This window comes from Delphinus delphis, chromosome 15 (assembly GCF_949987515.2).
Source record: "Delphinus delphis chromosome 15, mDelDel1.2, whole genome shotgun sequence".
Lineage (NCBI taxonomy): Eukaryota > Metazoa > Chordata > Mammalia > Artiodactyla > Delphinidae > Delphinus > Delphinus delphis.
The window spans coordinates 24,840,514-24,860,106 of NC_082697.1; the positions used below are offsets into that span (position 1 = coordinate 24,840,514).

Below are 19,593 nucleotides of genomic sequence, written 5' to 3' on the forward strand. Positions count from 1 at the left end.
ATCCAGACAAGTCATGAATTTTCTGTGGTCAAGTCCTGATTCTAAGTGTGGCAGCCCTGGGAGGTCTGTGGTCAAGTCCTGATTCTAAGTGTGGCAGCCCTGGGAGGAGGACCAGTGAGGGGTGAGGGGCAGGGCAGGAGCAGCTTCTCAGACAGGACATCTGAAATGATCTAGTCCCGCCCCACTGTTTCACAGATGGGAAAACGTGATCCAGGGCAGGTGGACAGCTTGACACCCAGTGAGCGATGGCGTGTTTAATTGTGAACTCAGGCTGCCTTTTTTTTTTTTTTGACTTGTTTCTTTTTTTTTCTTATTTATTTTTTTTATTGAAGTAGAGTTGATTTACAGTGTTGTGTTAATTTCTGCTGTACAGCAAAGTGACTCAGTTATACACATATATACATTCTTTTTTATTTTCTTTTCCATTATGGTTTATCCCAGGATATCGAATATAGTTCCCTGTGCTCTACAGTAGGACCTTGTTGTTTATCAGGTTGGTTTTAATCTCAAGAGGTTTGGGGATGGGTACTGGAGGGCGATCCTCTCAATTCTGCCAATTTGCATGCAGAAGGAGGGATGAATAGGCATAGATCCACTTTTCTGAAGGAGCGGGTCCACAGTGTTCATCAGATTCTTAAGGTAGTATAAGACTAAGGAAAACTAGAGACAGTGGAAGAGGCCGGGTAACAGTCACAGGGCAAGTCACCGCAGACCTGAGACTAGGACTTGTGAGCTACATTCTCAGTCACTGCCCTACGCTTCCACCCCACAGGAAAGGCACCAGATGGGCCTAGTCAGTGGGCACACCAATGTTTCCAACAGGTGGAGGGTCTGTTGTCCTGCTGGCATTGCCCACGGATGCTGACGGAGAACTAGGGAAGACCCTGGAGCCACACAAGAACAAACTCACTCCTGAACTGTGCCCAGAGGGTCCCCAAGCAAGGTGAAGGTCACAGATCCATGGCTTCTGGAACCTAAACACATTTCTAGTAAGACACGCTCTGCTCTTGGTTCAAATTGTTGACACACATCATGCTCAAGTCTTCCATGTTTCTACAGACGCCACTGGATACGACGCTGGCCTGGAAAGGGCCAACTCCCAAAGCAAACGACAGAATGATTAAACACAATGGCAAAGTATGAAAATTAATCGAGATATTTAATAGATGGTGCAAACCATAACTTCATCTGAATATAAATGTATGCACATGTTTCCAATGAGTTACCTCTCAGTTATCACAAACAGCAACAAGGACCTTAGAGCTATGTTAGAAAAATGTATAGCTGGAATTTAACTCTAACAATCTCACACGCTCTCAAAAGAACACCATCCATTTCAAATCAGTGTCACAAACTCCAAAAAGACCAGGCGAGTGGGAGAGAGGAGTGGGCCAGGGTGGGAAACACAGGGGCCAGTACACACATGATGGACAGAAATACAGCTCTTGAGGAAACGAAAATCGATACATTATTACAACCAAGGACGAGGAAAAGCCTATGGCTTTAAAAAAATGATTCTTCTGCCAGTACCATACGAGTCTTACAAAGAGATGTGCGACAAGTCAGCTGACATAAAAGGACAGAGGCTACATTTTCAGATCATTTCAACTGCAAACGGTCGACCCTTTCCATTGAGGTTCATCAGTGGAGTTAGCGTAGTCCAGAAGCTCAATGTTGGATTTGCAAATACAGTTTATTTTACAGAAATTCAACATTATAAACAGCAGGCACCTCCCAGCCCCCCACCCCCCTCCCCCCAACCCGTACCGCTGGGTGCAGACCATGCTATGCAGAGTGAGCAGTGATGCAGCCCTACTGCTTTGGAGGGAGATTCGAGAGCGATGGAACCTGCCTGCACCACGGCCTGCCTGCCCCACACACGCACACGCCTGCCCGCCTCGCAGGCCACCAGAGTCTGTCTGGGCCCAGCCTGCGCTGGACCAGTTACATGGATCCAGCCCAGTTCTCCAATTCCTTCATGTCATCGTCTTCCTCTTCCTTCTTCTTGGCTGTGTGAAGAGAGGAAAAGCTGTTTAGTTTAGGAAGGCTGGCTGCAGTGTTCGCCACACACTCTGGTTGGATGCCAGGGCTGCGCTACATGGTGTCTACAAAACAGCCCCGCCCCTGCAGCCAGCCTCATCTCCAGGCTATCAATAGACTGCTTCTCTGTGCCCAGAAGCTGCAACATACAACTCCAGATAACCAGGCACACTTTCCCCAGCACCTCCCCTCCCCCCACACCAGAGCCAGACAAAGCGGGGAGGACTCTACACTGAGAGTCCATCAGGCTCCATGCATGGCCTCAGCCCCAGAGCATGCAAGGTGGGGGCGAGAGGGAGGAACCCCGGAAGAGCTCTAATCCCCGCCCGCCACCCCCTTCCACCTCAAGGGCTTAAGCCACCTCTATACGCTGCCGGCATCTTGCTGGACGGCCTCCGGACCCCCTCTGCCCACACCCCACCCCGGGCAGCTGACTCGACTAGAGGGGCCACTTCCCCTTGATCTGTGGGAGAGTGAGGTGACACAGCCTGGTCACACCCCGCTCCCTGGCCTCTCTCTCCATGCCAAATCAAGCAGCTTCACCTTTTCTAGAAGTTCTGTGTGGAAAACTTCTACCCAAGGGTGAAACAGTGTGGGGCGGCGGGAGGCGCGGGCAAGGAAGAAGGAAGCGAAGGTTTTATAGAACCAGGTTTCTAAAAAAGCCAAAGCTGTTTCCTTCCTACTGTGGCAACCTCTGAGGCCCCGGCTTTTACAGGTGTGCACAGCACAGGATACTAGACGGGGAGCAAGAGCTGTCAAACTCTCCCCTTGTTTGGTGGCACAGGGAAAGTAACTCTACAATAATGGTTCTCAACTGGCTGTGACCCACCCCACTCCCCAACATCTGGCAAACTCCGGTGACATTTTTGGTTGTCAAAACTTGGGGAGGGGGCTTCCCTGGTGGCGCAGTGGTTGAGAGTCCGCCTGCCAATGCAGGGGACACGGGTTCAAGCCCTGGTCTGGGAGGATCCCACATACCGTGGAGCAACTAGGCCCGTGAGCCACAATTACTGAGCCTGCGCATCTGGAGCCTGTGCTCCGCAACAAGAGACGCCGCGATAGTGAGAGGCCCGCGCACTGCGATGAAGAGTGGCCCCCGCTTGCCACAACTAGAGAAAGCCCTCGCACAGAAACGAAGACCCAACACAGCCATAAAAATAAATAAATAAATAAAGCGAACTGTCAACAAGTAAAAATAAATAAACACTATTAAAAAAAATATATTAACTCTTTAAAAAAAAAAAAAAAAAACTTGGGGAGGGGGATGCTACTGGCATCTAGTGGGTGGAGGCCATGGGTGCGGCTAGAGATCCACAGAGCACAGGACAGGGCCCCCTCCCAGTCCCCACCCGAAGAATGGTCTGGCTATGTCAACAGTGCCAAGGTGAAGAAACCCTGCTCTACAGAGAAACTAGGAAAGAGCAGGTGACACTGTCTTTAGGGCTGTCACAACAGATCCTATCTGGTTCTCAACTCTGGGCAACTCAGGACCCAAGCTGAAGCCAACCAACCACAAGACTACCCACCACGTGGGTCACGGGTATGTCATGACTGTGGCTAAAAGTACTCACTGGGTTTTGATGGTAGGGATATAGAAGGAACATTTGGTAGAGGGACTGTTTCCGGTCCACTGATTTCCAGCAAATTCTTGTCTAGTTCCTCCTGTTCTAGTTCTTCTAATTCTGCCATGAGCTCATCCTGGTAAAAGCAAACACAAAAATGAGAGACAACCTTGGAATCCCAGCCCCTCCAGTGGTGCCTCTTAGCTGATGGCTCAGGGGATGGCTCATTTTTTAAAAGCCCCACAGCCCCTCTAAGAAGGTCAGAGGGGAGATGAACTCCAGGTCCACACTCTGTGACTCAAACATCCTAAACATACTTCCACTGGTGAACGTAACACACTATGAGCTATTATTGCTGTCTACGTCTGGGGCCCCTGCACCAGGCTGTGAGCATCCTGAGGAAAGGGACTGTATTTTATCATTCCCATTTCCTTATCTCAGAACTGGGCGCACTGAGTGAATGTTCAGGAATGTCTGCTGAATTGAAACGAACTTGACTAGTCCATCAAACTCCAATCTGAAAACATGAAAAGCCTGGTGCTGGGAGCCAAGGGTAAGAGCCACAGGCTGTTTCCTCAGCTATACAGTGGGAATCAGCACAAAGAATTAGGTTTGATGAAGAGAGCCTGACCTTCAGTGCACTCAAATCTAAGGCAGAATGAGGTACAGGGCCTGTAACTGTATTTTAAAAACCTAAGAGACCCAACGTTCTAATTGCCACAGCAGAAGTTGGTAGGTGGCCAAGTTCCAGACAGATCCTTCAGGGGGGATCAGGTGTAAATGTTCCTTCCTTGGCTTCACCTTTATCTCACATCAGAGTTGTCTGAGGGCAAATCCTGTAAACTTCTCCAGGGCATGGTGGCCTCAGCTGCCCCAGCTCTGAGCCCAGGACTCACCACGGAAAGGTGCAGGTAACTACCTGTTGAAACCAATATTGACCTGAAGTCTGCTGAGGGGTCCTAACAAAGGCTCCTTTACTCCACCTAAGCTCCCCAAACACTGAAAGCAGCCCTCAAAACCCAGAATTAGGGAGGGTTAATACCATGCCCTGTCTATGTTCAAGTCTCTGGAGGGACGAGAACTGGTGACTTCCAAACCACACATTCCCTGCCAGAGAGGCTTCAAGAGCACATCAGAGGCAGCCCAGGAATCATTTGTGAAACCTGTGTGATCTGCATGAAACCACTCACCTCGTCAAACTCTTCTCCAAACCCTACAGGCTTTGAAATAGCTGTTGAAATCTCTTCTGCAAGTTCCTGCTGGTCAGCAATGTCCTGCATTAACTCATCAACTTTATCGATGTCCCTTTAAATGAAACAGACAGATGTCATGTTGGACAGTCTGTGTAAAGAGGGCCTGTGAGGCAGAAGCAGAAGCCCCGCTCCCCGCAGTCTGCTGCCCAGCCCCAGCCCCACAATTACTCCCTCTGAGGAATTCCTTTTTTGTCTTTACTTTGTCTTCCTCCTCCTCTTTAAAATAGAGGATCACAGAACCAAGAAGATGGAAGCATCCTTAGACATCGCCTAGTCCAACACCCTAAGGAAATAAGGTTTGGTAAAGTTAGGTGCCATTGTCAGGGTCTCTCATGCAAGCTGGTAAACACGTTGGATGAGACCATGGGACTTGAACTCCTGGGCCAGTAGCTCTTCAAGCTCAAGGGCAACTCTGCACCGGGGGAGGTAAAATCACAAATCATAAAACAGAGCCACGCCATTTGACAGGCCCTTCCCGTCTACACAGATCCACTCATGGCTCCTCTACTAGGCCCCAAAGGAAAAGCAAACAATGCAGAATTATTTTCTATAACACTGTCAATCATATAAACTTACAATTAATCAATATAATATACACATGTATACTTCAAGGCATGCACAGTATTCACTGAGACGTGCTGTGCGCCAGGCATCTTGGAGAACATGGACACGAAGCAGACATGGACCTCACTCAGGAGGCTCAGTCCAGTGAACATCCCCTCAGACGACAGCTCAGTTATTTCAAGGCTACTTTTCCTGCAATCCCACACTTCTAGAACAGGGATCAGCAAACTTTTTCTGTAAAGGGCCAAACAGTAAATATTTTAGAATTTGTGGGCCATACGATCTGTCACAAAAATTCAACCCTGCCACGTGCCACAAAAGCAGCCACAGACAATATGTATTAATGGACACAACTGTGTTTCAATAAAATTTTATTTACAAAAACTGGCAGCAGGCCCACAGGCTGCATTTGGCCAGTCCCTGTTCTACAGCGCGGCTGAGTACCCAAAGGAAGCAAAAAAGTGCTCCAAGCACCCCCAAATATACAATGCCAAGTTCAAGCACTAAAACAAATGCAGAATTTTGTTCTGTTTGGGAGAGGCCCTCATCTGGAGCCTAGTGTTACCCTGGCCTTTAATTACAAATATAACAAGCTCGGTTATCTAGTTTCTTCGGCCACTGTATATGAGAAGTAGCCACATAAAGGAAGGAATGCTGAGGTCAAGAACACTGTCAACATGATAGCCAAAGCCCAAGAGCAAGGGGGGAGGCAGAAAATTCCATCAAAAACAGACCTAAGAAGAGAGGGAGTTAAAGTCCTCAAATGTACCACATTTTTCAGGACCCCTGACAGCATGAGGCGAAAGTCACGGGCATTGATTCTAATCCCAGTTCTATCCAAGTATACACAAACCCAAGGCAAGTCCTCTCCCCTCCCTGGGACAAACTTCCCCACCTTGATGATCAGAGGCTTGGGTGAGAGAAACTTCTAAGGACCTTTCCAGCTTGAAACTCTATATTCATCCCAATAACCCTGAATTACTCAGAAAACACTGTTTCATTCCATGAGATCTGCTTCCGAGGGCAGCAGGGCACATAAACCATTTTAAAAGGAGTTCCAAAAAAGAATGCAAATTAAAACAAACTCAGGTGCTTGAATGGATAAGTCATGGGGTCTGCCCAAGGCCATGGCCCGGGATTGAGGCACTCCAGGGCCAGCACTGCCCTTCCACATGCGTGCCCCCCTCCACCAGTGGGTGGCCACGTACATGTTGTCGTGGGCAGCCTTCATGGCTTTGGCGGCATAGCCCATGTTCTTGAGCACCTCGGTGTTGGTGTTAGCATTCTCCAGGGCCTCTCGCTGGAACTCGATGGTTGACAGTGTGCCGTCGATCTGTGCCAGCTGCTTTTCATACCTCTTCTTGCGCTTCAGTGCCTGGAGGGCAGCTGCACAGGGGGAAGAAAACAGGGTTTCAGAGAGCCCAGATACAGGGCAGTGTCCTAGAGTTCACTGAGTCTTCCCCCTAACTGTGATGGGTGCACTTCAGCTTCTGCTTCCACTGTAACAGAGGGCTAATAATCTCTCCTACACGAAAAGCACATTCAATTTTCTAAGGAAACTATACTAGGGACTTCCTTGGTGGCACAGTGGTTAAGAATCCGCCTGCCAATGCAGGGGACATGGGTTCGATCCCTGGTCCGGGAAGATCCCACATGCCACAGAGCAACTAAGCCCACGCACCACAACTACTGAAGCCCATGTACTCTAGGGCCCACGTGCCGCAACTACTGAGCCCGCATACTGTAACTACTGAAGCCCACGTGCCTAGAGCCCATGCTCTGCAACAAGAGAAGCCACCACAATGAGAAGCCCGCGCACCGCAACAAAGAGTAGCCCCTGCTCGCCCCAACTGGAGAAGGCCCATGCGCAGCAACGAAGACCCAACGCAGCGAAAAGTAAATTGTAAAAAGCAGAAAATTATACAAAATTCACAGACTTCAAAATGGAGCCAGGCACATAAGCAAAAGTTCACACACTTTGGTAACCGCACACACACAAATCAAAGCATGGAGGACACCCAGAAAAAGAATGTGCTTTGAAGTCAAATTGCCTTAGGTTCAAACCCCAGCTCTCAGACTTAGTGAGCTACTTAGCCTCCCTGATAGGTTCACTGTGAATGAGATAACATAACAGAAACACTTAGCACAACATTAAACATAGTGCACACCCAAAAAACCAGCAGCTCTAACTATTATAAAGCAGCTTTTTTTTTAAGTCCTCAGAAGTCATTGCTAAGGTAAAGTATCTTTTTTTTTTAATTAATTAATTTTTATTTTTGGCTGTGTTGGGTCTTCGTTTCTGTGCGAGGGCTTTCTCTAGTTGCGGCAAGCGGGGGCCACTTTTCATTGCGGTGCGCGGGCCTCTCACTATCGTGGCCTCTCTTGTTGCGGAGCACAGGCTCTAGAGCGCAGGCTCAGTAGTTGTGGCTCAAGGGCCTAGTTGCTCCGTGGCATGTGGGATCTTCCCAGACCAGGGCTCAAACCCGTGTCCCCTGCATTGGCAGGCAGATTCTCAACAACTGCGCCACCAGGGAAGCCCAAAGCAGCTTTAAAGTATCATTTTATGTCAACTAAATTACAAAATAATAAATAACGACTATAGCAAATACTGGGTCATTTGGGGTTAAAATGCTATCTCACACACAGCCGGCCACTGTAAATTGTTATAATGTTTCTGAAAAGTAACATGGCAACACACAGCAACAGCCATAATATTGTTTCTGCCCTCTGCCCCAGTAATTTCTTTCTGGAAATGTATTCAACAAAAGCAAAAAGCCCCATGCCTGAAGATGATAACTATAGCGTTCCCTATCACAGAAAACAGCACAAGTGAAATAAAGACAGTACTCCCTGTCAGGGACTAATCTAGAGTCTGACCATTTGGTCAAATCAATGCCATCATCACTCTCAGCCTCCTGGTGTGTTAAGGCTATAGGAGACAATCTTGTTTCAAGGTTCAGTCAGGGCAAGCAATTTGATCAAGATAGCTTGGTAGCAGAGCAAGGGCCAAACCACACCTCCCGACTCAAAACCCAGGCTTCCCTCCCCTTACTATTTTAGTTCCCCTCTTTACACTGAAAAGCATCTTTAGCACACATCTAGCTGGGCAGCGAAGCCAGGAAGGAGGCTCTGCACAGAATCAAGCAGAGGAATGGGCTGCCGGCACCTGCCTTGGCCTGGACAGCACTAGCCTCACATACATATGTAGACACATATGCACCCATGCACTCGTGCCCCCCCAGCTCCATACCAAAGCCACCTCCTGCAGGCTGTAGGCAACAGTCAATCACCTCCCCAAGAGGGCTGTGGTTTCTCCATATGTCACCTGAATAGGTCCCGTACTCCTTCCACTAAAGCTCCCTGTTAGCCTAGGATAGCACCCTGAGAACCATTTGCCAAGGAAACAGGGCCTTGGCTTGCATGTAAGCAGTCCATAGTTCCTTTAAAAGCAGCAGACAAGGGCTTCCCTGGTGGTGCAGTGGTTAAGAATCCGCCTGCCCTGAATGCAGGGTACACGGGTTCGAGCCCTGGGCTGGGAAGATCCCACATGCCACAGAGCAACGAAGTCCGTGTGCCACAACTACTGAGCCTGCACTCTAGAGCCCACAAGCCACAACTACTGAAGCCCGCATGCCACAACTACTGAAGCCCGTGCGCCTAGAGCCCGTGCCCCGCAACAAGAGAAGCCACCGCAATGAGAAGCCCATGAAGCCCGTGCGCCACAACGAAGAGTAGCCCCTGCTCGCCACAACTTGAGAAAGCTCGCATGCAGCAATGAAGACCTGATGCAGCCATAAATAAATAAATAAATAAAAATTTAAAAATAAAAGCAGCAGACAAAAACCACCAGGAAAATTCCTCCAGCCAAAGGATAAAGCAGGCTAAAGAAACACTGCTAAAAATCTGAAGAACAATGAAACGTGCCTCTAAAAGCTGAAAAGCCATCCAACCCGTTATCTCCCTCATTCTGGTATGAATGGCCAGATGGCCCATGACTTCAAAAGATCCAACCTGCAGTCACACCCAGGGGTCCCCAAGACCCTTTACTGAACATCTTCACCTTCTGCTAGTACTAAGCCATGCTTGCCAAGTAAGTACCTCACAACAGCAACCCTTTAAGGTAGAAATGACCACCCTTTTTAGCAGATGAGGAAACAGGTTCAGAGAGGTTCTGGAACTCAGGTTACCAGGTGGTAGGCAGCAGAGAGGGGATTAAGCCAGGTATGGAACTCCAAAGTCCATGGGCTGCCATACTAACTGTTATGCCTCCCAATGAATGAAAAAGACAGGACCCTGCCCTGGAGGCACCATCCAGTGCAGCAGGGAGCGTCCAGGGAACTGTGGGATCACAGAAGAGGGAGTACATATCCAATCATGCCATTCCTTTGCTTAAGAACCCGCAACAGCTCCTCTGCCCACAGGACAAAGCCTCCACGTGGTTTAATGTAGCCTGCAAGGCCCTGCGGGAGGCAAGGGACTGGGATTCTCGCCACAAGCCTGGTTCCGGGAGCCCCAGCACCAGTTCCGAATCCCTTTGCCATTTGACCATCATAGCAGATGGAAGGCATCTGGGGAGAGTCCTGGTATACAAATGCTCAGGGCCTGGGGCTGCTTCCTCCTGGCTTCGCGGATACTGTGTTGCTTTTCCACAGAAACCAACTTAGACACACCCTAATCAACAAGTGATTCTCAAGCCTTCTGAGGCCCATGTCCCACATGTACCCCTTTCCCAGGTCCTCCTCAGCCTCCCCCATCACTCACAGCATAGCCCAGCCTCTAACAACTTGTTCACCAGCCAAGATTCAATAGGTGTTATGAGCGCCGGCTGCAATGATAAGCAAGCAGGGCGGCTGCTGCAGTCCTGCCCGCCTCCTCATTCAATCCTCCCGCATGGTCCAAGGGCACAGATCCCAGATCCACACCAACAAGACTGGGGATCAGAAAGGTGGAGTGGGGACTTCCCTGGTGGCACAGTGGTTAAGAATCCGCCTGCCAATGCAGAGGACACAGGTTCGAGCCCTGGTCTGGGAAGATCCCACATGCCGCAGAGCAACTAAACCCGTGTGCCACAACTACTAAGCCTGCACTCTAGAGCCCGAGAGCCACAACTAACTGAGCCCACGCACCGCAACTCCTGAAGTCCATGCGTCTAGAGCCCATGCTCCGCAACAAGAGGAGCCACTGCAATGAGAAGCCTGCATACTGCAACGAAGAGTAGCCCCCGCTAGCCACAACTAGAGAAAGCCCTCGAGCAGCAACCAAGACCCAACTCAGTCAAAAGTAAATACATAAAATAAATAAATTTAAAAAAAAAAAGAAAAGAAAGGTGGAGTGGCTCATTCTGCTGTTATGAGAAGAGGGGAAGCCTCAACCACTAGTCTGTATAAACCCCCAGGCCTCTGCTCTTCCCACACGGGCTCAGGATGATGGCAAGTGACACTGGGACGGTTCTCAAGAACAAACAACAAGATGACATTTGCCTTGCTTCTCAGTGTCCTGAGTGTAGTGGGAGCCTTGATTTTATACAGTTAGCTATGTTCTGATTTTTAAAACCATTCCTTGCCTGTTAACATCATAGGTTTAGAACAGCTTTAACTTTTGCTCGAATACATTTTCAACTGGCAGTGACTCCTTGCATGGCAATCTGGCATTTCTCTGCTCTACACCCCACTGCTAAAATCCCCCAAGCAATAAATTATCTGGAAACAAACACCCAAACATACCAGGGAGGTAAGCAAGAGTCCCCCATGAATGAAATAATGTTTATATTATTCATCTTTACAAACCATCATCCAACACAATGACTGGTACACAGCAAGTGCTTAATATATATTAAACTGAATCTCCAATTTCACCTGTTTTTTTAAGTTTTTCATATACTCTGCAGGGTCCCTCATGTGGGGTACACCCATATTTTACCTCCTGTGTACCTCTTACTCAATGGAGAAAAGATAACATGTCATTGAAACACTGGCTAAAACAGTCATTGGGCAGCATTCTTTCCCTGCATTCGTCCTGGTCCATAAAACAGGAACTTTTGCAAGGGCCCACCCTTCCCCCTGTATCCTCGCCACGAGGTGTGCCCTGTCTGAGGGGAGGAAAAGTCCTGAGTGAACAGCCTGGCCCTCTAGGTCTCCCCTTCCTGCCTGCAGGGTTCACACGGTCTCTTCCCCTCCTCGCAGTGAACTCTCCAGGAGGGCTTCTGGCAGAGACAGTCCATTTGTTTACCCCAATCTAAATCCTGTGTGTATTTTTCAGCTAGTTGAGAACCCCAAAGTGAAAGGGTAAGTGATTCGTTTCCCCCTTTCCATACATGGTTCATGAGTAGAGTAATCTTGAAATTTGACATGGGGTCAGCCTTTGGGCTGCGAAAATATGTGTAAACATAAATATTCAGAGCACTTGAACCACCCCGTATCTTACAAACATGTGGCACACTGGTGAAGTATAACTTAGGGCAAGCTAAATGAGTAAAAATGCCTCTCTTCCTGCAGACCGTTCCACTTCAAGTAAAACAGCCTCCATCCCAATCTTATTGCTGACCACAAAAATTTGCTTCTACATATAGCCAAAGCCAAAAGGGCCAGACCCAATGTTTTTCATAAATATGTGCTAGCTCTTAGTATCTTGCCTTGTACTTCTCTAAATTCCTCATGGTTGGTTTAAAAAAACAAGTACTTAGTTCTCAATACAAGGTTTTAAAAAAATGTAATCATGTGAGGTGATGCATGTTAACTGAATGTATTTTGATAATCATTTCACAATATATACATACATTAAATCATTACACTGTATACCTAAAAATAATATAACGTTATATGTCAATTATATCTCAATAAAACTGGTGGGGGGGGAATGGAAAAAAAATAAAAACAAGTACTGGGTTAACAAGGAGTTCATCTAAACCAAATATTCAAAGAAGGTGCTCAAATAAATCCCTTTTCTGCCAAAGAACCCTGCCCCCCCACCCCGCCCCCCCCTCCCCGCCCCCGCCTAATCATTAATAAACACAATGCTTTAACAACTGAAATCTACCCCAGGCCAAAAGAAGTTTAAAAGGTTGCTTTTAGATGGAAAAAAATAGTCCTTGGAATCTCCATATTTAATTATGCCTCTGCTGGTTCCAAGAGAGTAATTACAGCAGCAATTACAGAATCTAATAACCAGCTTTATTGGCTCTGAAAGCTGAAGCAAAAACAACTCCAACCATGTTGAAATAAACATTGGTCTCCAGACAGTTGCTTCATTAGAAACTCTAAACAGCTATTTGAAGAAAAAATACAGAAGAGATACCCTAAGAAGCAGAGAGACCAGTGGAAAAGACATTCACCCAGGATCAGAAACTCCTTCTGCAAGGCATCTGTTAGTGACTGGTACAGAAACCATTTTCAAAGAATGCATCAGTTCGGTACAACTAGGTAGGACATTCCTTTTTCCTCGGCAAAGGCAGACTTAAGACTTATCTTTTTAGAGTTGCTGAGGAGGGCAAGTTTGCCTGCCTGATCTGGGGGCATTCAGAATAGAGGCCATTAGCCCAGGGCATCTCAACAGATGCTAAGATCTCATAACTGTACACTAATGACTAATACACTGAGATTCAGGCATTGGGGAGAAGGAGGGCCCAGTAATATCCTCTCACTGAATGAATGATGATGTCTAGAGTCCTTTCAAAGACTCAAGATTCTACATCTGAATTCATGCAGCAGAAGGTCCAAGGGCTGGGAGACGAGGAGAGCGCTGGTTCTTTCCCACTCTCAGCATGAACTACATAGAAAACACAAACACACTCCAGGGGATACTTACCCACAAATGCAACGCTAAGTGAGAATTCGGAAGAACCTTCAGTGGCTTGGTCACAGCAGAGCTACTGGCAGGCAGGGAGCCAGTGAAGCTGAGGGAGCCCTGCTTTGCCCACCTCCAGCAATCAGTCAGATGCTCCTTGCTCACTGTGACCATGAATAAACCTCAGATGTTCAGTGTACCCTCAGCCAGGAGAACCACACCTGGCCCTCAAGCCACTAGTCACTTTGCTGGGGTCACCTGTCATCTGCCCTGTGTATGGGCAAGAAAAGACCTAAAGTCAAAACTACAAAGTTCACCACCAATGTCAAAGAAACCCATCCTCCTGCAGGGACGGTTATCAGTAAGCATCCCTGCACCACATGGCACTGGATGTCCTGCCAAACCCTGACCAAATGAGAGTTACAATCTTGGCATCAAAGGCAGAGGGGGCTTGAAGGATTCTCGGAGATCCCAAAGTCCAACCCATCTCATTAGAAACAGAGAAAAAATGATGCCCTGAAAAGGTGACACGGCCTGCAAGGATCCCACAGTGAGTTAGAGGAAGAATCAGCACTAGAACCCAGGTCTGCAGCCCAGGGCTCTTTCTACCACCTCAACTCTGTTACCTCCAAATTAAGTCGCTATAAATAAATCAGCAGCTCCCCTGGCATAAGGAAAACAGTGTCCTAATGCTCTTTCATCCAATCATAAACTCTGCCTTTTGCAAACCCCATTTAAAAGCTCATGCTGGGACTTCCCTGGTGGCGCAGTGGTTGAGAGTCCGCCTGCCGATGCAGGGGACACGGGTTCGCGCCCCGGTCTGGGAGGATCCCACATGCCGTGGAGCGGCTAGGCCCGTGAGCCATGGCCGCTGAGCCTGCGCGTCCGGAGCCAGTGCTCCACAACGGGAGAGGCCACAACAGTGAGAGGCCCGCGTACTGCAAAAAAAAAAAAAGAATCCGCCTGCCAATGCAGGGAACACGGGTTCAATCCCTGGTCCGGGAAGATCCCACATGCCGCGGAGCAACTAAGCCTGTGCACCACAACTACTGAGCCTTCGCTCTTGAGCCCGTGAGCCACAACTACTGAAGCCCACGCGCCTAGAGTCCCTGTTCTGCAAAAAGAGAAGCCACCACGATTAGAAGCCGCAACAAAGAGTAGCCCCCGCTCGCCGCAACTAGAGAAAGCCCGCGCGCAGCAATGAAGACCCAACGCAGCCAAAAGTAAATTAAAATAAAATAAAATAAAAGCTCATGCTAACACATCTAAGAACCGGAAAGCTACCTGATATGCTCTCCTAAGTCCCCATTTAGAAGAAAAACGAATGGAAAAGAGGTGCTGGTCTGTCTGGTTCCAGAGGACTCTCCCCAGAATGGGTGCTGCTGACCCTGCCTGTAGTTTCAGAAGGTGGGGGCAGGACTGGGCTCTCATTTCTCTACCTTGTATAAAGGTGCTAGGAACCTACAGAAAGGTCTCCAAAACCAAAATGCCCAAAGTCAATTTTGTGTTCATCGTCACTCAGTGTCCCAGGCTCACCTGTGGAAAAGAGGGTCTCATCCTGCCAAAGCCTTAGAATGCTGTCCCTGACACTGCTGTGTTTATTCCCCCACAGCTGGAGAGTTCAGGCTAGAGGTGCAGACAGCATTTTTCAGAGCAGCCTCCTTCTCTGTGTTGTATCTCCCAGTTCCCCTGATTTGCTCTCCATGGCCTGGAGCTAATACACTCCATTTAGCAATGATAAAATAAGTACTTGTGTATGACCAGGAAAGCAGAGCCTGAAACCCTGGCTGACTTCATCAGCAAACACACAGGGAGTATAGTACTCCCTGCGAGGGAAAATTCGAGAGAGAAAGAAAAAAGCCGCTTAACTGTTTAACATGGACAGAGATGAAAGAAATAAGCCCCACTCAATTAACAATCTAACAAACTGCTTCAAAATCATTTAAACAGCAAACAGAAAGTATGTTCTGTAAAGAAAGGTAAAGGCAAGATAAGACACAGTCAAATAAGCTTAGGAAATGCGGGTCACATCAAATTACAATGGTCATTTACGGAGTCCAGTTGTCCAGCTGTGAGTTTCAGCTGCACTATCAAGTAAAGCCTAAGCAAATTACTTAACCTCACTAATCCTCATGTAATAATAAAACCCACCTCATAGTTATTGTGAGGATTAAAACGAGACATGTATGTGAAGCTCCTGGCCCTGGGCCAGACATGCACACGTGTTCAGTTCATGTTGGTCACTGGTATTACTACCTACAGGACTTCTCAGAGCCTATTTCAGTAGAAGAAGAACCAATACCACTACGAGTCCCTGTGCCACCACCCCCCAAAAAAACAGCTTGGGAAAAAACCATTTAATACCACCTTGATTATGTACCCAACACAAGCTCCATCAACCTCTGTCCTGGTTGACTTGTACCAGCACTGGGGCACAGAGAAAAGAGCACAGGGCTTGGTGTCAGAATCCTGGCCCTGGGTCACACTGGCCTGGGGTGAATTATTTCACCTCTTCATCAAATGGAAAATGGGAGTGATACAGCTGCCCTAAGGACAGGTGAGAAAGATAATCGCTGAAAATACTCAATAAACATGAGCATTTTCCTTTTCTGCCTCTCTCTTTCCTTGCCCGTGTCTGACATTCTCTCTGAGGAGCTCTGTATCTTCCTGTCCCTCCCCCAGCCCAGCGTGTCCCTCCAAGAAACAGTATACAGCTGAGGCACAGTGGAGAGAAATATCTAACAGCAGCTAACACCTATGGGGGGCTTCTTGGATGCCAGGCACCATGGCTTGTGCTTTATGTGCTCACTGGTCCCCCCCAAAAAATCCTACCCTATGTGGTAGGTACTGTAGTGTCCCATCTCAAGATGGGGAAATTGAGGTTCAAAGAGTTTATCGCCTGCCCAGGTCATACAGTTAAGCAGTGGCAAGCATGGGATCAGTGCCAGGCTGCCTCTCTGTAAAGGGCATGTTCTTACTCCACGAAGGAACGTCTACCCTGTACCAGCTGGCCTGCTTCTGCCTGAGTCTGGGGATCTGAGAGCCTCTGTGCTTCCCCGCCCAACAGATTCTACAAGCCAGCAGTCTAGCACCAAAGGCATCCAAGGGGCAGCTCAGTCTGCCCAGAAACTCTCAACTAATCGATAATCCATGAGAGTAGGCAGTAAAAGCCTCTAACAACAACAACAAAATTCTAGTGGATTTTAAATTGGTTAGATGTACACGTGACAAAATCCAACCATTTAATCAAGCCCTCTGCATTTGGGATGACAATTCTACATAGTTACGGAGTTTGTAGGGAGGCTTTTGTCTTTGTTTTAAAGAATAAATGTCTTCTTTCCTTGTGCTTGCCCTATCTCTTCCCTAGAACACAAGCTTCTTAAGGTTCTCAGGAGCCGAACAGCACTGAGATAGGGAAGGGGGGGGCATTCCAGAAAGTCCAACGTTGCCCTGTCATTTCTTCTGAGGCCAGTGGGCTGGGCCCTCTGTCCTCTCTCCCCGTAATGGCCTCCAGATCTTTTCCAAGACCTAAAATGACCTCCCCTCTGTATTCTAGAAGACCCAGAGACCACAGCTATAAGAACTTGGTAAGGTTTCTCAAACTCCTGTCACTTGTCCACTCTTTTTTTCTGTGTTAACCTTGACTGGAATGCCTAGAACTCTAAAACCAAAGGGTCCAGGGCTTGTTTAAGGGACAGCGAGTCTGGGACCTCCTCTGGGACTACATTTGGAGAGAGGTGGCAGTGACCCAGAGTAAACAGCAGATGATTCCAGAGTGGGCCAGTGGGAGTGGCCTGGGCCATGAGGAGGAAAAGAAAATGGCCAAGGGGAGCAGGCTCTCCCAGGGGAATAGTGCAAAGGCCTGTGTGGCTGCATCCTCTTGTCCCCGAAAGGACAGATGATGGCTTCCCACGGCTCTGCTGCAGCTGGGTTCAATTTGGGCAGGAAGAGGAGGTGTTCCACTTCCTAGAAACAGCAGGCATCCAGGAAGTACCTCCTTGTGATAAGGGTAACTCGAGGCCAGGCTGGGGAACTAGGATCCCAGGAAGGAAAGTGATCTGCCCTTGGTTTTTTTTTGTGTGTGTGTGTGCGCGGCACGCGGGTCTCTCCCGCTGCGCGCGCAGGCTCAGCAGCCAGGGATCATGGGCCCAGCCGCTCCGCGGCACGCGGGATCCTCCCGGACCGGGGCACGAACCCGCGTCCCCTGCATGGGCAGGCGGACTCCCAACCACTGTGCCACCAGGGAAGCCCCTACCCTTGGTTTTTAAGGGCCACAGTCAGATAGCCTGTGTTCTGGGATCTAAGGCAAGGTTCTTTCCTGTATGGCAACCAAGTCACAGAATTTCGTTTAAACAGCTATCAGAGGCTAAAATTGCGCACCCATACAGTCCACAGATTCGTCTTAGTTGTCTCATGTCTTAATGCATAAATTTGATTTGAATGCACATTTCACACAAAAATCCAGATTTGGGGCTTCCTTTTGAAAATGCAGATTTTCCGGCAAACCTGAGCCCACACTGCTGTCTGGCAACAATCGAGTGGAGCTAAGTAGCAGTAGTGCTTTTTGAAGGGGCACATACGCTCCAATTCACCTCCGCACCCACCACTGCCCACCACCTTACACCTGACCACCCCGCAACATCTTAGTTCTGGAGAACAACCTCTTGCCTTCAGGCAGTTACGGTCATGCCCAATTTAAAGACAGGCAATGGAAGCCCCAAACGTTCAAGAACTTGCTCAAGGTCACATGGTTAGAGGTAATGGCCAAGGAAGAATCCAAGCCAGGTGCCCTGCCCCTGGACAATGCTCCTTCCACTACTCCTAGGGAGACCTCTGACTAGACAGAACCTGCAACCCAGGTCCTGTGCTCCTGGATTCGGCTTCTAGATCTAACTCTGCCAAGACCAAATTACGTCACTTAGCAAGGCCCCTCATTTCTTAGGACCTCAGACTCCTCATCAAGGATATAAGAAGAGTGGATCAGTTCCCTCCTGAGGTCCTCCTCCAGCTCTAACAATATGTGAAACTATACAGCTCTAAGATTTCCTGTGATTGGTTGAAACAAACACAAAAGGTTGTTTCTGATTGACCCTGTGAGATCCCGAAAATGTAATTAACATCAATACATTTCCCGAGTCAAGTTTTTCCTGTCCAATGAAATTAGAAGTATCTCTTTTTCACAAACTGAGTTAGAAAAATCAGAGACCACTTCCAGCCTCTGAACTCTATTGCTCTAGCTGGGTGGAGGAAGTTAACACTCAGATCAAACATTAGCCACAAATATCAATCACAAATGTCATTCAAGGAGAAGAGGTAACTGCAGTTAGACTGCAGGCCTCGATGCCCTCATCCTCCATCTCTTTATAAGTTCTAGGACTACTGACATCCTCTCTCCGAAATTCATCTCTTCTGCCAGCCTCTGGGGAGATACCCTTAGCCTGAGCTTCCCCAGCCCCTACAACGATTTCTTCTTGGCTTTTTTTCCCCCTAGATTCTTTCCCTCCTCTTCTCAATTCTTAATAGTTGCATGGAACTCAAATCTTGGCCCTGCATTCTTTTTTCATATACTAACCTGAGCTAACACCTATTCAGAGCCTTGTATTTTATTCCTTCATTTAATCCTCACAGTAAGGAATTAGTCTTTTTAGCCCATTTATGGATGAGGAGATTGGAGGCTGGAGAGATTAAGTAACTTGCTAAACTCTCAAAGCTTGTGAATAACTGGCAGACTCAAATCCACACTCCTGCTTCTAGCCAAGAAGAATGGTAGGGAATGATCTACCTCCCCACCTAAAAGAAATGAAACAATGGTTTTCAAGACACTGGACATCAGGCAAAAAAGGACAGCAATTCTTGGAGATGAGAAATAAACAAGGGGAGGCTTCCCTGTTGGCACAGTGGTAAAGAATCCGCCTGCCAATGCAGGGGACACGGGTTCGAGCCCTGGTCCGAGAAGATCCCACATGCTGCGGAGCAACTAAGCCCGTGCGCCACAACTACTAAGCCTGTGCTCTAGAGCCCGCAAGCCACAACTCCTGAAGCCCGGGCGCCTAGAACCCGTGCTCTACAACAAGAGAAGCCACTGCAATGAGAAGCCCGCACACTGCAACGAAGAGCAGCCCCCACTCACCACAACTAGAGAATGGCCGCGCAGCCAACTTCTTGGGGAAGACCCAACGCAGCCAAACACAAACAAATAAATAAATTTATTTTTTTTAAAAAAGAGAGATAAACAAAGTGAGCCCTACAATTGCCCCAGTTTATTGCTTTGAGTTTCCAGACTTCAGTGCAAGGAGAGAAAACCCAGGCAGACCCTGGCAGACTTCCTGAGCTGATGAGATAAGAGTTGAAAGTCTGGGGAGACCAAAACTGCTAGAGTTCACAGGAGAGCA

General features: G+C 48.2%; 1 protein-coding gene across 1 annotated transcript in view; it reads right to left on the reverse strand.

Annotated features, from left to right (window-relative positions):
* Window positions 1-1,140: 1,140 nt before the first annotated feature.
* Window positions 1,141-19,593, reverse strand: part of CHMP4B (charged multivesicular body protein 4B) — a 47,466-nt gene continuing 29,013 nt past the window's right edge. Inside the window, exons 2-5 of the mRNA XM_060031044.1 lie at window positions 6,628-6,805; window positions 4,793-4,907; window positions 3,612-3,738; window positions 1,141-2,009 (exon numbers count right to left, since the gene is read on the reverse strand). Of these exons, the coding sequence (XP_059887027.1) occupies window positions 1,945-2,009; window positions 3,612-3,738; window positions 4,793-4,907; window positions 6,628-6,805 (485 nt within the window). The 3' untranslated portion in view covers window positions 1,141-1,944. The remainder of the gene's footprint in view (window positions 2,010-3,611; window positions 3,739-4,792; window positions 4,908-6,627; window positions 6,806-19,593) is intronic.